The 18,721-nt window shown below is 35.8% G+C and overlaps 1 protein-coding gene across 1 annotated transcript in view; it reads right to left on the reverse strand.

Moving 5' to 3' along the window:
• Positions 1-18,721, reverse strand: part of Phm (Peptidylglycine-alpha-hydroxylating monooxygenase) — a 285,691-nt gene that overhangs the window by 44,163 nt on the left and 222,807 nt on the right. Inside the window, exons 7-8 of the mRNA XM_090406196.1 lie at positions 15,739-15,819; positions 9,546-9,625 (exon numbers count right to left, since the gene is read on the reverse strand). Coding sequence (XP_090262322.1) covers positions 9,546-9,625; positions 15,739-15,819 — 161 coding nt within the window. The remainder of the gene's footprint in view (positions 1-9,545; positions 9,626-15,738; positions 15,820-18,721) is intronic.

Raw genomic sequence — 18,721 nt, forward strand, 5'->3', positions numbered from 1 at the left:
GTGGAGAGAAGGAAGAGGTGAGATATGATAGAGACCTACAAGTTGGTAAGGGGTTGTTATAAGATCAATGGTGGAGAAGTTCTACAGAGAATAGTGGGAGATCAGGGGAGAACCAGAGGTCATCCCTGGAAACTGTATAAAGAGGGTGTGAGTAGGGGAGCGAGAGGCAGGTTTTTTTCGTGCAGAGTTGCGAATGATTGGAATGCCTTGCCTGAGAGTGTGGTGTCTGCAAGGAGTTTGAGTGTGTTTAAGACATGGTATGATGAGATGTGTGTGTAATAAAAGGACCTCCCAGATGAGTCTTTGACTCCATGAGGTCTTGTTTAATAATAATACTTATCAGATAGCCAATCTACAATCCAACACCATTCATTTGAATTTAATTATCTGCTTGTCATGTGACAGTATATCAGAGGTCTTTGCAAAATCTAAATATACCACTGGGTGTAGATCTTCTCCAATGAATTCATCAGTTGTCATAATAACTAAGTAGACTGCTAAAACATGATCATCCTTTAGCAAACTCATAATGTCCATCAAAGAAAGTATTGCTGTTGTCAACCAAACTCTGAATCTTGGTTGCCGCTGATCTCTCTCTGACCCTTTAACCATCACTCCAGACAAATAGACTGGCTAATAATTCAAAGCTTTAATGAAGAAGACCAATTTTGTCCTCTTTCCACCTGCTCCACCATTTTCCCTTTAGAACTTGGCCCAGTTTAAGATTTATATTGAAAAATATAAATTATATTGAAAAACTGTTAACTCTCTGAAACACCCTCAAAACACATGGTGATATACCATGTGTTTTGAGTGATATACCATATACAAGACTGACAAACAGTGGTGACCTATGAAAATTTTAACAAAGGGCTCACATCGTCGAACAACAACAACAAAAAAACTACACCAACGGCATCTACCGCCACCACTAGCATTTCCACAGGCAATCACAAACATCCATGCCCACAGCGGGATGTTTGTGGGGGTGTTTATAAACAAAATAAATTTGTTTTGTTTACGATAGAAGTTTTTATGACAAACAATCTATAAATAATACATAAATATTATCTAAAACACAATAATGTTGAAATACTTTATATTTCTCTTTTGTTTTTATACTTCAGGTGATAATCAATGGTACCAATCAAGGGGCATTATTTTATAGTTCTATTTATTTATATGCGATTACCAAAAGTGAATTCTTATTTGTAAAATGGTAGTAACAGTAACTATAATATTTTATTTAATAAAATCACTTTCGAGACGATGAGACGATTTTACATGAAAAAAAAAAAAAAAAAACTCACTATTTGGTGTACATTTACCAAGAAAAAAACTCTCTCCTTTGCAGGTTAACATTTACAAACAATTTCTTTAAGGAAATACTTATGACAACAGCTGCCACACCTTATTTCCTCCCTCCCTCACATCTCGTGTTCTTCTAGGAGGATCTACAGCGAGTGATGATTTTCTAGAAAATATTTGACATAGGGATTCGGATTAAATTCATTCAAGGGTTTCCCATTTATACATATTGTCATTAAATCCGAAATATGTTATAGTGGGAGAAGATCTCTTCGTTGTTATGATATTATTCATTACACTAAAAGCTCGTTCGGCTTCAGCGCTGTAAACTGCAATTGTTGCCATTCGTTTTGTAACTTTCCAGTCAAAGCCATTTCAACTAAATCTCTAAAATCATTAATTTTAATTTCATATTTCAAAATAAAATGTCAAGATCTTATTCTCTTTTTTCTTTCTAACCACGGACACATAAATTTCTTTGCTGCATTAATCTATCCTTTAAAGACATTATAAGAGGGTTTAGCAATGTTTCTCGCTGTAGTTTCTGAAATGTGATTTGCTTTCACTTACTATTCCTTTCAAATTCTTTTGATTTTAACATGGTATTAATTTTAGATTCACAAGAACCTACAGAATTGAGAAGTCAGTTTAAAAAGTCCTTATATTTATCGTTCGATGCAAAATGCATAAAGCTGGATAATTTCTCCACACACCAAGAGCTGTTCGTAAACTGCAAGCTGCCCATCGTGCTTCAAACACATGGCCAATCTTTAAAATTTCGATACCAAGGTCTTCTGCAATCATATTTAATTCTCGTTGATTTTTTGGTGATTGACGATAAAAATCATATAATTTATCCATAAATATTTCAAAATGATTTAAATTTAAATCTTTAAATTCCCTCCACAGTTGTTTCTTTTTTTGCAGCTCAAGCTTAATGGTGTTATTCATCCATTTAACCCCTACTTGTTTTACTATTCAGACCCTAGCTATACAATCAGCCATAACCTCCTGTAAATGCTCCTTGACCACTTCCCATGCTCTATCGACGTCCAGCCCTTGCAGTTGTACATGCCATGGCACTGATCCAAGCAATCTCCTTAAGCTTGTCATACTTGCCAGCACGGTAATTCCACATATACCCTGTCTTAATCGAAAATTCCACACCTTTAGCCACCTCCCAGGTCAAGACCTTATGATCACTCTCACCAATAGGTGGCAACATGGTCATATTCATTACAGTCAAATTGTGAGATGCTATTACCAGGTCAAGCACTCTCATACCCCTAGTATTTTCAATTACATGCTGTCTCAGATAGTTATCCCTTAATAATTGATAAAATCCATTTCCTTCCTCACATGTGTCCTCTCCTCCTTCCAATCAATGTTACCATAATTAAAATCCCCCATAATAATTACCCTCCTTCCACTCATTTCATCAATTTGTTTATGCATACTATCTCCACCATCTATTCCATCACCTGGTCTATAGCAGCACCCAACTGTATATTTTATTCTGCCAGTCTCAATCTCACACCAATAGCCTCAAATGAGCTCCTTTCACTATCCTGCAATACAACTTCAATTCTCCTTGGTTACAGTATATGCACATATCATATATGCATACTTCACACGTTTCATTGTAGAATATACCAGTTTCTGTTCCTGTTGTTTAATTTGAAAATCATACTGAAGATGTTCTTGATACTAGTATTTAGAAATATGTTCAACTATTCTATTTCCTGAGAATCTAGAATGTAATGATAATCCTAGAGCAGTACCATTTTTAATTTGCAGCTTGATGAAATCTGGCAAATCAGACATAGGTCGGTTTCTCTTAACCAAATTATAAACAGAATTAAACATTTTTAAAATTATCAAAATTTCTTTTCCATTTAGTTTGTCAATTAAATTTGGTAGTATAGATTTGCTACATTCTTCATTTATTCTTATGATTTTATTATGGGCGAATGATTCATTATATTTGGATAACTTTTTATGCAAATATACTTTTACAATTATAAAAATAAAATTTGCTGAATATACAGTTTTAAATTTATTATTATTTTTAAATTTTAAACACAAACAATTGTTATACATCAGTGTACTGACGAACACAGAACTAATATCCAGTGGAACAACCCTCTGATGACAGTTTTACGAACATTTGATTGTCTACTGGTTTTACCATACGATTGGCTACCAGAAGGGAGAAGGGTAAAGATAGAGCATGCTATCTTTATTTATTTTCAAACTTTCATTATAGAGGAGTTATAGAGGGTGCATTCGTTATAGAGGAGTTGAAACAATAATTCCAAATAATCTAAACACTGCCGAATAGAATAATTTTTGTTAGGTTCCCATACAAGTTTGTGGCTTAATATATTTCAAAAAAATTATATTTCTTTTTTTAAATAAAAAGTAAACAAGAAGGGGCTCGCAAATTTGAGAAAAATTTAACAAAGGGTCCCCGCAAGCCCCTTATAGCTCACCACTGCTTACTGCTTACAAGTCTTGTTTACATCAAGATTATTCAATTCTTCATATACCTCCTGCTCACTTCCTATGAGTAGTTCCTCCCTTCCCTACTACTAAGTTCTGCATGATGTAACATCTACATTTACCTTTATGAATTGCCCATGCAACATTAACTATATCTTCCTAGTGATTATCCTCCTAATCATTCTACCATTTCATTAACCAATATCACTGGTCCATAATCATTCTTTCTTGTGCTTGCCATGTATTGAAATGGCTTCCCAGGGATTACCATAAAACTCATGAACACAAGAAATTAATAAACATTTATTAATATTTCAATTTCAGTCTAACAGATCATCAGTGCACAAGCAATTCAAAAGGTAGAGCAATACGAACAGATTTTTTCTCTTCTACAGATACAAGCCACATGCTAGAATGACACCGTATGACAGATGGTAAGGTACAATAAAAATAATTATTATTATTCAGGTATCTCATATAGTCAGAAGACTCATTGCAGGAGATCCATTATTCACACAATATTCATCATACCTCTCCTTAAACTCATTCATTGTGGGTGCTTCATCAGTGAATGAGTTTAAGGAGAGGTAACCCCAGAGGTTGTCACCTCTGGCAACCCATTCCATTCATTCACCACACTTCAAACAAAAAGTATAGTCCTGGCATCCTTGTTAACCACACTTTTATGCAATTTCCAAGGGCGACCCCTCCAACATACCAAAAAAGAGTCTTCAGTGTAAATCCTATAAAATCCCTTTAATAACTTACATGCTTTTATTATGTCTCCTCTTTTTTCCTATCAACTAGTTTTTGAAGCTCACAGACCTTCAATCTGTTCTCATAGGGAGGATTCCATAAGCCTGCACAATCATTGTCTCTTGCTTCCTGATCCTCTCCACCACTTCTTCATCCCCATGGATGAAGATCTCCACACAGTAATCCAGATGTGCCTTATTAAAACCTTATCAAGGGCAAAAATAACTTCTCTATCGATGTCTCTTAGTATTTTCTTCAACAACCACGTAATCTGATGTGCTGTTTTGGCTACCTTTGCAATCTATCTTCTCAATTTCAACTCTCTGTCCAATCACCACCAAGTCCCTGACCTCATAATTTTCTAGAAACTCAGTTCTGTTAATATAGTACACAGCTTGCAATCTCTACTTCCAAAAGTGCATCACCTAACACTTGGCCACATTAAATTGACAATCATTCATCTTTGCCCATACTACTAGGCTATTTAAGTCATCCTACAGAATCTCTATATCACCTTAATTTACCATCACTCTTCCCAGTTTTGCATCATCAGCAAACAACTAATTATTTCATCAGTGACACAGGAAATCAAATAATTTCCTGTGTCACTGATGTACAAAGTGGTACACCACTAGTCGCTTGCATTCTCCTAGACTCCTCCATAAACCACTCTTTGATATCTATTCCATCAGCTACCTTCTAATCCCAAATCACTAACTTCCTATTTGCTCTAATTTATGCAACACGGCTGTCTGTGGAATCCTGTCACATGTCTTTGCAGTATCATTAATTAGCCATTCTCCTTATCCAAGGTGGATGTAACATTATTATAAAAAGTAAGCAAATTACTAAGGTCAAGACCTTCACACAACCATGTTGTTCTTTATAAAAGAACCTCTCCACTTGGTCCTGTCTTTTACTAATTTCTGTCTTTTCACATTCTGTCTTTTTCACATTCTGTCTTTTACTAATTTCTCTAATACCTCTAGCCTTAACGGCCACTTCCAAGATGTTGATTGGCCTATAATTTGCTACTTCTATCTTGAAGCCACCTTTATAATAAAATAAATAATATATTTCTATCTCATCTCTTATGTGCCCATATAGCCTACTTGCACTTACCTATGAAAAATTCATCAGAATTATTGACAAAAAATAAAAACTTATCCTTAAGGCCTACTGACTTCATTTAGTTTTGAGTATTATTTACTAGCGTCTCTCTTTCTGACACTCTCCAGTGTTTTTCACAGGAGTTCCCTCCAGACATAGTCAAACTGTTCAAACTCTACAAGCAGATCAGAGGTACTTCTAATGGGAGTCCTCTTTCTACTTGGAACATCTTCAAACTCTTTATTCTGCATTATGCAACCAAAGCTGCCTTCCTAACCAAAATTAACAGCCTACATCTATGGATCAACTTCATTGTGAAAAAAAGGGCAGAAAATCAGCCTTCATGGACATCCTCCTCTCTCTCGTGCCCCATATAGTGTGCTAACAATTTCGAATCCTTGTAAAACAATATTCATACCATTATAAAAATTTAGCCCGTCATGCTACTCAAAAATTAGCATAATCAAATCCTTACTTCATAGACCATGGTTGTCTGCTCCAATCCCAAGATCTCAAACTTACACTATCTAAAGCATAGTGCTGCAGAATGGCTTCACCTCAAAGAAGATTCAATGCATCTGTAACACAAGACAGTCATTAGGAACCCTGACCTATGTGGCAAGTTTCATTCCATACATTGTGGGAATCTCTGAATCAATTTCTGAAATTCATCAAAGATAAAATTTAATTCCCACAATTCCCAGTTTTGCATCATCAGCAAACAACTAATTATTTCCCATCAGATAATTTCCTGTGTCGCTGATGTACAAAGTGGTACACCGCTAGTCACTTGCATTCTCCTAGACTCAACTCCTCCATTTAAAAAAAAAAAAAAAATCAGCTAACGCCTTTTTATTCCCGTTTACGGGGAGTAGGCGAGGCCATTTAGCCCTATCTAACTTTTGGAGACTGAGTGGGCAGTTCAATCTCCACTGGTACCAATCAGAGATAGATGGCCCAAATGTGCCGCCATCTCGTGGTCCCTAACCCTAACACAATATATTTAATGTCTGAAATAATGTGGGTTCTACGGTCGATTTTCTTGAGTTTACAGGACGAAAAACCTGCTTGCCCGTGCCAAAGATCGACTAACTCGGGAACCGGTCGAAAAAAGGCGTAGAAAAATTTCCTCTAGTCGCCGACTAGACTCGAAACCAAGTCTTCCTTCGTGCGGCCAAGCGCCGTGGTTGGCAAACGCCACATCCACTGAGCTACACAGGCTCTCCTCCTCCATTTTATTAATAGGAAAATATTTTTCCTATTAATAAAATCTCCTTCCTAGTCAACTTCCATAACATCAAAGAGCTCCCCCCAGACAAGTGTTTACCATTGTGATTGCCCTTTGACTTTGAACAAACAGGATGAAAAATGACTGGAGGAACACTAGTATTACATCATCCATAATAAACCTGAAAAATCTGGTCAACCTCTCCAAACTCAAATGTTCCCCTACATCTTAAGTCATCTCATTACTTCCTTGTATGCTCACAAATTCACCTCTGCTTCCAGCATCCATCCTTCTCATTGGGTCTGGCTGCCTACTCTGACATTCCCCCTTCCATCTGTCTTGCACTTCTATTCTCTCAGTCTCCTCACTCAGGCTACTCACCTTCTCATTCTGAAGCACTCCTGTAATAACTCCTACCTTAATCTTCTGATCTACATCACTTACTTCCTCAGATCTGTTCTCCACAGTCATCACTCTCCCTTCCAAAACCATTAAATGCAGTCCATCACTCTTATATAGCTCTATTCATCCTCAAACTCATCTCAGACAATCACAAACTGCACTCCTTTCTCTTCACACATCTCTACTAACATGCTATTAATGATCTTTGCTTGCCATCTCAACTAATTACTGTGATATCTGAGCAACACACCAACTGCGTTTTCTGAAAATAATACTGGTATTCCAACAGCCGAACATCTTCCACATGGTGCGCACTTGGACTAGAATACTTGGAAAAGCCTAAACAGGCTCCGGACGCTGCAAACAAAACCTCATCAAATGGGGCTACCTCACTGGCTCAGACAATTGTGAATGTGGGACAACCCAGTCCATAGAACACCTTCTTTCTTGTCCCTTTTTTCCATCGCCTTGTGCAAAAGAGGACCTTATATCCTGCACAGAAAGAGCAGTTGATTGTGCAAGATACTGGAGGAACATCTGACCATGTTTATTGTATATAAGTTCTGTAAAGTTTCCTTTTTTTCATATTTAATTATTATTCCCTGTATAATTAACCTACTAAATCTAAGCTAATCTCATTGTAATGTATCCTAATTTGTTGTAAATCATGTTGTACGACTTACTTACTACTGTACTACTTGTGTTTGGATACGAAATAAATAACCAAACAATTATCACTTACTCTCCTTGGCAAACCTCCTGATATCCATTCTCACATTCTCCTTGTTTTCAACCAAATTATTTGTTCTTACTACCACTATCAACTTTATTTTATTTTATTTATTTTATTTTTATTTTTTGTGCTTATTCCTCATAACCAATACTGCAATGATTCTGCTCATTCTACCTCCAGGAAAACAAACCCTGTGCATCTCTTCATTCATTATACATTTACTAATTAAATCTCCATACAGCAGCACTACTTGCAAATGCCTAAAATGCCTTCTGTTACATATTGCTTACTTTTGGATGCTATTTCTTCATCCCAGTCTGTATTATCATAATTAAAATCATTCACTACCTTTTCATATGACCATCTTTCATGAATATCTACAGTTCTCTTAATTTCACTCCACACAAATGAGTCTTAACTCTTTATTCACTTTCTGAATATCATTTACTCCTGTTATCAGCTGAACTCTCAGTGTTACAGTCAGTATTGCCTGTCATCTTACCCTTAATCACATTCTTTTTGCCAACAATCTTGCATATTATATTACTGTCAGGTGCACTGTCTTATTCAGTGTCAGTCTCACATGCTTTTCTTACCAATCTCACTCACTCTCTCTCACCATCAGTTTCACTTACTACTCCATGTTCCCTACTCTGATTCAAATATGCTTCATAATCCAGTGTCATGCTTCCTGTGAGTGTGGATATAATCACCTCTTATTCTACCTCTCCACATAAACATCTTCAGTGATCACCATCACTGCCATTTTGTCTCAGTGCACTGAACAAGAAATACACAATTTAAAATAATACACAATTAAAAAAATGTCAAACACTGCATACCAGTCATCAAAGCGATCACACAGCAACATTCAGTCTAAAATTATTAATAACATTACACAATAAATCTAAATAAAATTAACTTGATGCAACCATTACAACTACTGTGTTCTTACACTTGCCATCTGGTAGACAAAGAGTGAAAAATATGAATTTGGAAGAAAAAAAAAAAAAAACACCTGCTAATATCACGTCTTCCAAAGTGAAGAATATAATGTATAATGATCCTGTGATATATAAAATAAAACTATTATGTCAGCAGCTTCCTTTCTTGAAACACTATGAAATGTAGATTTGTGAGAAGGTCACAATATTAATAAAAAATAAGTATAATAGTTGGAATAAATGAATAGAGAAGAAATATAAATACAAAGAGATTGACTGATAGCAAGACAAAAGTTTGAATGATGAATGGTATGCTAGAGAAGGCCCAATGCCTGGGAATGTTTGTTCTTGTGTAATTTAAAACACACTAAATTAGAGAAATAATTTGTTAAGTTGAAATGGTCTGAGTGGAAATAATAGATAAGCACTTCCTGAGATTAACAAAAGCATGAACAATAAGTTTAATCTAAGCTTAAACAATAACAGAAAACAGTAATAATATTGTGCATCAAAATTATCAGATTAAAAGGGAATTTTTTTTTTTTTTTTTTTGAATACTTACTTGCGGTTCTAATGGATTATGCTTCCCGATTATATACCAATCATTATTTGGCTTTTTCACAAAAGCTGATACCACTTTTCCTGGAAAAAAGAGAAATGTATGGCTCACTGTAATATCTGTTATTCAGATTTTCATTCAAAACTGCTATAACAAAGTTTCATTGTTATTAACACCAGGCCTATAATGGAGTCAAAAGCCTCATCACAGGAGGTACATACCATCACAAACAAAACTTATCATACTATACTTTTAACTCATTCAATGTGTCTGCATTCACCACATTGCTAGGTAACACATACTACTCACCAACCACTCTCTATGCAAAGAACCTGCTCCTCAGTCCCTTGTTCACACCCTTCTTATGTAGTTTCCAGGGATGGCCCCCTTGTTCTCTCTCCCCAACATTCCATAAAAAATTTCATCCACATTAACCAGGAAACAATCTCATATCAACTTGTAAGACTCAATATCCTTCTATTCCTATTTAGAAGGCTTTGCAAATTTCATTCCCTCAATCTGCTCTCATATCCCTACATTCCAAAGATGAATCACCACCATAGTTGACCTTTTCTGGACCTTTCCTAATAAATCTTTATTACCATGAAAACCAGGTGACAAATCATCATTGAATGATATAATCACGTAATCACAAGAAAGATATTTATTTAACCAAATATTTCGGTCTGGAAATAGCAGACCGTCAGTGGTATTACAAGAACAGTTTAAAAAATACAAGCTAGAATACTAACAATAGATAGTTAAAATTAGAACATGCCGCGTGATGTTATATCACTAAGTATGAAACGGAATATTTTGAAGTAGAAACATGATTAAATTTGCTATTAAAAAATAATAATTAATTAATCAGTAATCTTGATTAGACTTTCCCAGATTTTTGATATAGATATACAGTCATTATGATTCAGGTTGGGGTGATGGAGCAAGGCCTCCACGCTTTCCTTGAACAAACGTTCAAACCTATAACGGGATCTATGTAAGAGGCGAGTCTTGGACCAAAGGATGCTGTGGTCAGTTTCAATCCCATGTTGAGCCAATCCAGACTTTTCAGGTTTGTTGTGAAGAATGGATGATTGATGTTCTCGGATTCTTTTTTCAAGAGAACGTCCAGTTTGTCCAAAATAAGAGAGCTCACAGTTGCACGGAATTTAATAAACTCCAGGAAGAGATAAAGTTGAGCGTTTGTCTTTAGGAGAAGGAAAATGAGAAGACAATTTGTTAATAGGTGAATACGTAGTTGTTAAATCATATTTCTTTAAAATTCTTGCGATAGGTTCTGAAATACCGGAGATATAAGGAATAGGCACTCGACGTGTTGAAACTTTGTTGTTTTGTGGAGGATTATAAGAATTGAGAAGACATTGAGTACTTTTTTCAGAAAAGCCATTGAGTTTCATGTGTTGTTGGATAGTAGAAAGTTCTTTCTGTAGATAATCAAAAGTAGAACAATTAGTTTTGGCTCTTCTGATGAGGCATTTTATAATTCCTGTTTTTTGACATGGATGATGGGCTTGTGTCTTGTTTGCTAGTGTCTGCACTTTACAATTCTCAATCTGTCTTCATAATCAGTATTCCACAATCCTGATATCATTTTTAACACTCTCCTTTGTACTCTCCAATATCAGAATCACAACAGAAACCAGATCTGTGTACAACAGTCCAAGTGAGATCTTATCAAGGCCTTGTAAAGAGGCAAAATAACATCCTTATTTTTACATGTGAACGTTCGTTTTAGCATTGCAATTATCTTTTGAGTTGTATTTGCAATCTTTGCTACATGGTCCCTGAACTTTAACTTCCTATCTCTCCAAGATCCCTAGCTTGATCAGTTTCTTCTAGCATAATCCCACCAATACGACATTGGATATCTAATCATGCCAAAGTGCATGACTTTACATTTATTGACATCCATTTTCCCATTCGCACAATTCCAGCCTATTCAAATCATTCTGCAAGTATTGCATATCAGCAACATTCCTGATTACCCTATCTATCTTTGCATCATCAGCAAATAGCTGTATATCACCTGTCAAATCCTTCACATGTCATTAATGTACAGATTGCATAACAGTGGACCAAGGACTGATCCTTTTAGTCCAGCACTGGTTACCTTCATCTTGCAGAACCCCCCCCCCCCCTTCCCTACATATGACTTTTTGATATATGTCAGTCAGCCATCCTCCTATCCACGCTAATATTTTCTAATCCAAAGTCTCCAATTTATGCAACAGTTTTCCATGCTATATTCTGTCAAAAGCCTTGCCAGCCTGGCTGGCCAAGTGGTTAGCGTATCCACTCTCCAGCCAAAAGGCTGCGGGTTCGAATCCCGTTGTGGGCATGGATGTTTGCGATTGTCTGTGGAAAAACCAGTGGTGGTGGTGGTTGGCCGTTTAGATGCTGTTGGTGAATTGAGTGGTGGAGAGAGCTGTAGAGCAGGTGCCCTCCCTCAATGAGTCTATGGACTCTCTGGAGGTGTCAAATAATAATAATAAAAATCCAAAATTATCATGGCATATCCATTCCCCTTGTCTAGCTCAATGGTAACATTATTACAGAATGTGAGCAAGTTGCTAAAACATAGCCTTCCTTTAGTAAATCCATGCTTTTCATTGCAAAGTAGAGATTCTCTGTTAACCCATTTCTGAGTACAAACCCTAACCAACTTTTCCAACATCTTCACCACCACTTCAGAGATACTAATAGATCGAAAGTTGGATACATCAGTCTTCGCACTGCACCTTGTGCAATGGGATTACCATATGTTCTTTCTGCTCCTGCAGAATCTTCCCTGTTCTGAGACTCAAATTATATAGCATGGTTAAAGGAATAGTGAGTTCAACTGAACACTCTTTTAGCACCCATACTTATATCCCATCAGTCCCTATTGCTGAATTCTTATTCAGTTTGTGGTACAGCTCTAATACATCCCACTCATACATCTGAGTTTCTTCATCCAAGTTGATAGCTTTTAGCAATATGGACACTCATTAGTTAACACGTTCGCTGCCACGTTACTTTGGCATGATCTGTTCCCCTACGCCGAGCAGTTTTCCTTCTTCAAGGTCAGTACGATAATCTCGTTACCGGAGGTAAACGTCCTACGAGTATACTCGTAGTTGGCTTGTACAGAGCATATACGTTCTATGGGAATACACAGTTTTGAAGCTAGCCCCACAAGCCAAGCATTTTCACTTCTTCAAGGTCACTACAATAATCTCGTTCCCGGCGGTAAGCGTCCTACGAGTATACTCGTAGCTGGCTTGTGAAGCAGGTTTACCCACTACAAGTATACTCGTAGTTGGCAGCGAACGTGTTAAACAACCTCTTCTACATCTGTCACTCTCACATCATCTGCATTCAGTAGAGTTATTCTTTAACTTGCAGCATATTGATAGAATTGTTTGGGATTATCTTTAGCTTGCAAAGCCAGTTTCTTTTCATATTCAGACTTCGTTTTCCACACAACAGTTGACTCTTCTGTCCTGCTGCTTATAATTTTAGTAAATGACATCATCCTTATACAAATGGCATTCCTTCATCATCCTTTACTTATGAATCTCTCGCTTTATAAAATTACACATCCATTTTACTCCTATTTTTTGAACTCTTGGAACACATTCTGATATTACATCATTTAAATATTTTTTAAATGCTTCCCACACACTGTCGTGGGAAGCATTTAAAATATTCTTCGATATACTTCTCATTCAGTAACTGATATTATTGTGTTGAACTCAGTATGCTCCTCTGTTGGTCATAATTTCCTGCTTTGTAGTTCAGCACATAACCTTCCAACACATCAAAAAACTCACATCCATTCCTTCTACACAGCCTATGCATCTAATCGTTTGCCATTGTAGCCTTTCTTCTTAATTCATTTTTATCATATTGAGGTAATATACTTACGATTTTCACTTTCTCACTCTTCACTCTCGCTTCTTCTAACAATCCCTTCATTTCCTCTCTCATACTGAACTTATAGTTAGTTATGTCATTAGTACCTACTACAATTACAATCTTGTTTATTTTTCTGTTTTTCAAATTGTATGCGCTGTATTTAATTTTTGCTCTAGAAAAATTTGAAGTTATAACTCACTCATCAACAGCATGTTTTATGATAGTCACCATACCAAATATCCTTCTTTTTACAATCAACATTGCTTATGTGATTTTCATTATTTACTAAGTTACCTGATTCTGTGCTTTGTTGTTTCTGATTCTGTTGCTTAATTTTCTTTTCTTCACTATGTTCATAGAATGCTGCTCAACTCTCTGTAATTCCTGCATCATCATCATCATCTCTCTCTCTCTCTCTCTCTCTAATAATCTGCTTTACTTTGCATTTTGGAGATTAATTCATTTTCAATAACCTCTTTAATATCCTCCTTAGTGGGGCAAGCCTTCTTATTCTGGACTTTGCTGCTCTTCTGAGTGTTATGTTTCTTGTTCATTTTGGCATCATTTTAAATTATATTTAATATTGCAATATCTTAACAAAAATATGTTATAAAAGCACTAAAATGTGCAATACTGGAAAATATTAATTTTCTAAGGGAAAAATGCAATAAAACAAATAAAAATACCAATTTTACAAGTGCGCTGACTGACCAATCACAATGTATTCTAGAACCTAATATGTTAATATGGTCACATTAACATCAGTATGGCATATGATCCTTCTCTAATGACTAAGCAGGCCTGATGGTGGTGGATCATGCATAATATGACGGTGTCTATGAGGTTCTGCAGTAGCAAAAAATCCAATTTTTCCACATGAGCAGACTCATCAAGTGACTGAAGTGGTGGCTATCAGTGTGCAGTGAAATGCCCAAATGTATTCCACACCTGTTTGATCAGATTGAAGTCAGGGTAATCATTCTGGCTACAGCAACGCACGCACAGGATTTGAAGATCTGTTCTCAGTACCTCTGCACAGATACAGTATCCCTATCAAAAACATGAAAAGGAGTGCAGCTATTAATCATCAGTATGATATATGATCCATCTCTAATGGCTAAACAGGCCTGATGGTGGTGGACCATGCACACTATGAAGGTGTCTATAAGGTTCCCCACATATATTCCTTTTTTTGATGTTCAGGAATGATACCACACTCCTTGTTTTCTCTCCAGATCACACAGTGTCTAGATTCCATTTGTAGGCTAAAATGGAAATTAGAGAACAGAACTGTACCCAATTTATCAGGTACATCACATACTGATGGCACTACTTTCAGTAAGCTGTGGTGGTTAATATTTGATCTAATAGACTTCTGGAATGCAAATTCAGAGTATCGAGTAGAAATTGATCTACCACTCAGCAGATCAACAGAAAATTAAAATTGCTTATGCCTATAAAAACACAGGTTGCAACCGCATGCCAAACCACTGGCTTTCTTGTGTAGAGTCTACTTGAACTAAGCCTTCTCAACAGCTTGGTTAGGAATGTTTTCAACTGTGGCAGCAGTACCCTAAATGTTGGTGACAGGACACTGTAGGGTTCCAGGGTCTTTGCCATAAGCACCAGACAGCAGTCTGTTCTGGCCGACATATCCCTCGGATGGCCTTGGTCAATTCTTCTTGTAATTGTTCCTGCATCCATAGTACCAAGACAACACTTTGTAACTCATTAAGCCAATATGCTGCCTTCACCTGCTGCTTCAAGTAATCCAACAGCCTGCCATCTCAAACAATCATCTAAATAATTAATGATTTGCCATGATGTAGCTACCCTAGTGAGCAAGCTAAAAAACAGGAGTGAATTGATGTGGTTGCAACCAGTGTTTTTATAGGCATAAGTAATTTGCATTTTCTGTGAATCTGTTGAGCGGTAGATCAATTTCTACTGGATACTCTGAATTTGCATTACAGAAGCCTATTAACATTAAATATTCAGCTTTGGAGACAAAAAAAAAATATTATACTTAATTAAAACACTTTAAAAAATATTCATGAAAAACATTTTGTTCTATTATTTTTATTGAGCATACTCCTGATAATGACCTTGCTATTTTACATGGTGATCAGCATTCATTTTGCCATAATGAATGCATATCACCATGTAACAAAGGAAAAGATCAGATTTATCATATTTTAATGTGCTTTATTAATTTAAAGTTACATACTGTGAGTAGGTAAAATTAAAATACTAAAATAAATTTAAATGATTTACTTACCTAAACCATGAGTATGGGTTCTAAATGCAAATGGATGCAGGATGAGATGTTCTTGAATTTGGCAAGCAGTTTCCATATATTCTGTGCAACATCATAAAAAATATTCATTTAATGGAGATTTTTGTGGTAACATTTTATTTAGTAAGAGTTGCAATATACTACCACATAAGTTCTGTTGTTATTTAATAATTTTACTAGTCCCATATAAGCTTCTTTGGGGGAGTACATAAATTATTAGGTTATGTTACCACAAATAGATTAACAAGAAAAACAGTTAATTATTATCATCAGATCTCCATGAATTTTTGTTTGTAGAAAAACTTGTGCCATAGTTTTATACAATATATACACAAAAACACAAGGTAAAAGTATTATTTATTAAATATACTGCCATATGTTTCAGTCAGAAATTAACAGACCATTATCAGTGGCTTAAAAAACAGTTGTTACAAGGTAGAATGCAAACAATTGATTTATTCGAAATAGAATGAGCTGCAATGTTAAATTGCCAACAGCATTATGCTTTCACTGAAGAAAGCATTAATCATAACAGTGCAAAATAAAGTGCCCCCCCCACACACACACATTTACTATCCCAAGACCTCATGGAGTCAAAGACTCATCTAGGAGGTCCTTTTGTCATACACACAGCTCATCATACCATGCTTTTAAACACACTCAAATTCTCTGGAGACAACACACTATCAGGCAAGGCATTCCAATCATTCACAACTCTCCATGAAAAAAACCTGCTTCTCACTCCCCTGCTCACACCCTCCTTATACAGTTTCCAGGGATGACCTCTGGTTCTCCTCTGATCTCCCACCGTTTGCTGTAAAACCTCTCCAACATTGATCCTATAACAATCCCTTATTAACTTGTAGGTCTCTATCATATCACTCCTTTTCCTCCTATCCACTAGACTCTGTAGATTGCATCTTCTCAACCTTTCCTCATGTTCGACATTCCAGAGATCAGAAACTACTTTAGTAATGTCACCTCTGGACCCTTTCCAACATCTCTTCATCCTTTTGAAAACCAGGTGACCAAATTTGGGCACAGTAGTCCATGTGTGGTCTAATCAAAGCCTTATACAATGGAACAAGAATCTCCTTACTTCTACAAGTCAGTGTCCTCCAGATCATTCCCAGAATTCTTTGTGTTGTCATCACAATTTTTGCAATGTGTTCCCTAAATTTCAGATCCTTATCCACTATCAGCCCAAGATCCCTTATTTCCTCTACCTCCAATAATATATCTTCACCAAGTATAAATTCTACATCCCATCTTTGTTTCCCAAATTTTAAAACCTTACATTTTGCAACATTGAACTCGCATCCCCATTCACACAATTTATTCAAGTCTTCTTGTAAGGCCAACAACATCTTCTCTACTCTTCATAGTTCGTCCCAACTTTGCATCATCTGCAAACAACCAAATATCCCCATCCAAATCTTCTCCAATATCATTAACATACAAGTTAAAACAGCAATGGCCCTAAAACAGATCCCAGAGGCACACCACTAGTGACTTTCCTCTTCCTGGATATTGCTACCCCATACACAACCTGCTGATACCTATTAGATAGCCAGTCTCTGATCCAATGCACTAATCTAATATCCAACCCCATCCGCTGTAGTTTGACTATCAACTTACCATGTGGTAATCTATCAAAAAGAATAAAAAGCACTTTGTCAGTAGAAATAGAAGATACTCAATCAGGTTTTCAAAAAGACAAAAGGTACAACAGAAGGAATTTTCAATTTGAAAACATTATGTGAAAAAAAGCCTCGATAATCAGAAAAGTATATATCTTTGTTTTATTGATTACACCAAAGCATTTGATTCAATAGATCACAAGAAATTAATACATATCCTAGAGAATAATGTGTTAAAAGGAAAAGATCTACGTATAATTGCAAATATATACTGGAATCAAATGGCCTCAGCGAGATATAAAAATGCATATTCTGACAACTTTGAAATCAAAAAAGGAGTAAAACAAGGATGTGTCTTATCACCCTTACTGTATAATATATATAGTGAGCAAGTTTTTAAAAATATTTCAGAACTGAAGGTTTTAAAGTCAGGGGTAGGAACTTCAACAACTTCAGATATGCAAATGACACAGTCCTTATAGCTGAATTTGAAGATGATCTTCAAAACTTAGTCACAGAAATGTACAAGAGAAGCTTAGACATGGGATTAATTATTAACTTAAAGAAAACAAAGTGCATGATTATATCAAAAGAACCAATAAATAAGAAACTAAACATAACTGTTAACAAAAAGAAAATTGAACAGATTCAGTCTTTTATATATTTGGGACAAATGTTTACAGATAGAGGAAATTCCCTTAAAGAAATAAAAAGAAGAATAGAGATAGAAAGAAAAGCCTTTATTGATATGAAAACTGTTCTAACATACAGAGACATTAATATAGACATGAGAAAAAGATTAATAAAATGCTATGACTGGTCAAGTCTTCTCTACAACAGTGAAACTTGAACTCTAAATAAAGAAGCAAAAAATTAGAAGCTTTCAAAATGTGGACCATCAGAAAAATGTTAAAAATACCATGGACAGAGAAAATGAAAAACAAAGATGTTTTAAAGAAAGCAAAAATGAAAAGAACATTAGTGAAAATAATTAAAGAACAAAAACTTAAATATTTTGGACATCTAACTAGACAAGAGGGTATTCAGAAATTAATATTAGAAGGGAAACTGGATGGAAAAAGGGGGAAAGAGGTAGATCCAGAAGAATGTGGTTTGAAGACATTAAGCACTGGACTGGCTTTAATTACCATAAATGTTCCAAAGCAGCAAAAGAAAGAAAAACATTTCATGTATATACTAGTCCTGAAAATATCTTCAGGACTAGTATCTCCACCTCTGGGCCTGGCTCCTACTGAAGAGACCTCAATAAAGGTCAAAACTAGTCTGGGTAGTGGCCCTTCCCTTAATGCATAACATTATACATA

The sequence above is a fragment of the Typopeltis vanoorti genome, chromosome 16 (assembly GCF_054136105.1).
Source record: "Typopeltis vanoorti isolate ZY-2024b chromosome 16, IOZ_Tvanoo_1.0, whole genome shotgun sequence".
Classification (NCBI taxonomy): Eukaryota; Metazoa; Arthropoda; class Arachnida; order Uropygi; family Thelyphonidae; genus Typopeltis; species Typopeltis vanoorti.